The following is a 3,202-nucleotide window of genomic DNA, read 5'->3' as shown; positions in this document are numbered from 1 at the left end:
ACTATGCCTTAAAGGTATTATAGAAGGTAATTCGGCTTAGCTGTACGGTCAAAATTTTCAACCACACCTCCCTTATGTATTTGCTTCAGAATTTGTGTATTCAGGATATTATTCGAAGATTGTTTAATTATCGCGGCTTTTCAATGCAATAGGCTTGTTTTTCCCACCTTAAAAATTTCCTGAAGGCTGACGTGTCACATACTTACATTGTCATTTAGTAAATTATGTCATAACTAAAATAATGTGCTAATGCATACCCCATGCAGTCTATGTAGGTAAGTCTTTAATAAAAACATGGACAGAGTAAAGAAACGGAAAACAATGTTTTGCTGCAAGTCAATCCCAACATCATAATAATCTGCTTTATGACATTTGAACTAAGTAGCTTTCGATTTAGTCTTTAAATAGGTGATAAAAGAAAGAATTTGATTTGCCGATGGTTTGTTCAAAATTCTTGCTACTTCCATGACTTATAGGTCAAATAATTAATAAGTGAAAAGTTTAATATTTGTTCATATATTTTATATCTTAAGGTATTTTAAGCTGTGATAGCTTGTTTTGTAGGTGTATTAACTCGGATTGTATTTTGACTACCTCTTCCTTTCTTTGGTATATAATGTGGTATGAAGTGTGTGTGTTTAGGGCAAGGGTATCAATAGAATTGAAAATCAAGAAATATTTCTCATAGGTTTTTATTAAATACGAAAACTCATGTTAGTTGACAATAAAAATTACTTACATCTAATTGATTTAATATTTTAACTAACTACTTAGTGTACAGCAATATCAACTGATTAGTTTACTGATCAATATTAATTCATAGACAAATAGTCTAACTACTTATGTATATGTATAGGTACAAATTCGAAACATTTTCAAGTGATGAATAAGTAAATTTACATACGCTATGAAGTGTGGTTTGGCGCGCTGTAAGGAACTCACATCCCGAACGGCACACCATACCTTGATAGTATTTAGGTACACAGTTCTTAGAGTAATAGTATACATTATAACTAGATCTACTTAGTTTCCAAAGGTGGAAAGGCACTATGCTTGATCAAACAAAAATTACAAGAATTTACATTACAATACTTCATTAGACCACTCCGGTACAAATATTACTTACTGAAACTAGAAACATTATTATTTAAATGATTTATAAATGCATGCATGTTATATGGCGATTAAACAATTACTTAATAAATTGTGATTCGATCGAAATTTTTATCTAACAGAATTTAAGATTGGTATTCTAGGGTGCACTTGCATATAAATCATGATAATATCCAGTGTAGATATTAGAAAAAGTGTCAACTAGTAATGTTCAGACCGACAACTAGCTGCAATTCAGTACACAGTCTTATATATTGTCCCTTAACTAGAACTAAACGAGTCACAGCTCAACGTGCATTAAGGGCCGCGGAGGAAACCTCGGAGTGAGTTCGAGACGTCGCTCCCGCGGTGCCCTGTCTTGGTCCTCTATGAAGACATCGTTACATCGGCTGCTCGCCCTGGTTGTAGCAATTATCTACTGATATGATAAGAACTTGTCTCTCTAGCGCTTTTATTCTACTCATAAAACTTAACCAGTCTTGATCTCCACCCGTGTCCGGTCCGAATGTTTACTATGTTTATCGGTTGAGGCCTAAGGATGCGCAGCACACTGTGTGCCGCGGTACTCGCTGTGTCGGTAGGCCGGAGAGTCCACGCACATAGGTGTATGTTACTGGCTGGCGAAGAATCCTTTTCGGTTGCGTTTGCTTTTTGGGCTGTCGCGAGCGATCAGTTGGCGAACACGATTGAGAGCGTGACGTCAGGTTTAGGCTTTGGAACACACGGCGAAGAGACACAGTAGATCGGTGCCGACGTTGACGCTCGGAGCCGTCGCTTCCAGATTCGCTGACCGAGCACGAAGACCGGTCATCAGCACGTCCATTTTCACCACCAGAGACACTATCGTTGCTGCTGGAGCTGCCCACGGAGTCAGAGTCGGTGGCCCGGCGAGACAGGCGACTGCTGATAGCTTTCAGCAGCCGTCCTCCGCGCGGAGCTGAGATAGGTTCCGACATCTCCTCAATTGGTGGGCAAACCACAATCTTCGGAGTTACAGACTCACGGCGAGACTTGCTCTTCGGCGTCCTCTGCTGTTCAGCTTCGTTCACCGGCAGATCGCCGACGAACTTCTCACTCGTCAAAAAGTTGATTCCCAGCTTATTTTTCATAGGGTCGACAATTTCACTTCCGTTAGTATTCAAACACAAGGATACTTTATCCAAATTGGTTGTAATAGCAAATGATAACAGATGTTATTATTTGAAACTTTTCCGTATTTCGAGCTTGGTTGTTGGTTTAGGCGCGTATAGGTCGCTTCACGAAGGTGAGTGGCGAACTGTTGGCGATTGAGAGGGTGGCAGGGCTTTTATGGAATTTGGCGCGCATGCGTAGTGAGGCTCCCATTTGTTCTTGCACCGGTACAGTATATGCATGCCTACCGCGGGCTCACAGGCGGGATGTTGCTATGGATACCTTGTCTATGGAGGGATAGGGTTACAATGCGTAATCTTTATAGACACGTTTTATCTGTTATTGTTCGAAGGATCCTCGTGTTTTACTTTAAGTACGTAAATGGAAATCAATCATAATAAAGTGTGACCTCCGTACGTTATGAACTGTATTTATTAGCAATATGTTATAATATGGCGTATTCGAAAAGGGCAGTGTTACTTTTGTCGTGATAGAGCGCCTTTTTCTTTTATTATAGCAAAACCTGTTACTGAATAATCGGACTGTAAGTAATGTAGGCGTCTTTAGTATGATCGACCATTGAGAATCGACTTCATGACTTACGGTCTCATAAAGTAACAAAAGTGACTTGAATGTATGAGTTTAAGATGGGTGTAGCTCAATGTTAAGTTCTTTTTAGAGTTATATTTAATTGTTGGAGCAATATTCCGATACAACCTCTGACCTTCAACTCTTTATTAAATAAATTTATCAGGGTACATAATTGTGAATTTATCAGAAAAATCGTATAAATAAAAACTATTTCGATGCCTCATGATACAGCTTTAATTAATCTTGTAAGTCAATTAGTATGTAATACTCCTGAGGTTTTTGTAATATTATGAGCATAGCAGGTAATTATATAACTAATAAACATTATATTGGACTATATAAAGGCCCTGTTCACATTGAACAATTA

The 3,202-nt window shown here is 38.5% G+C and overlaps 1 protein-coding gene across 1 annotated transcript; it reads right to left on the bottom strand.

Moving 5' to 3' along the window:
• Positions 1–524: 524 nt before the first annotated feature.
• Positions 525–2,990, bottom strand: LOC113496534. Its single transcript, XM_026875825.1, has one exon. It carries the CDS (start codon positions 2,220–2,222, stop codon positions 1,632–1,634), a length of 591 nt encoding a protein of 196 aa, XP_026731626.1. The 5' UTR covers positions 2,223–2,990; the 3' UTR covers positions 525–1,631.
• Positions 2,991–3,202: the final 212 nt, after the last annotated feature.

Source organism: Trichoplusia ni, chromosome 1, assembly GCF_003590095.1.
Source record: "Trichoplusia ni isolate ovarian cell line Hi5 chromosome 1, tn1, whole genome shotgun sequence".
NCBI classification, from domain to species: domain Eukaryota; kingdom Metazoa; phylum Arthropoda; class Insecta; order Lepidoptera; family Noctuidae; genus Trichoplusia; species Trichoplusia ni.
This window is presented reverse-complemented; position numbering and strand designations above follow the sequence as displayed.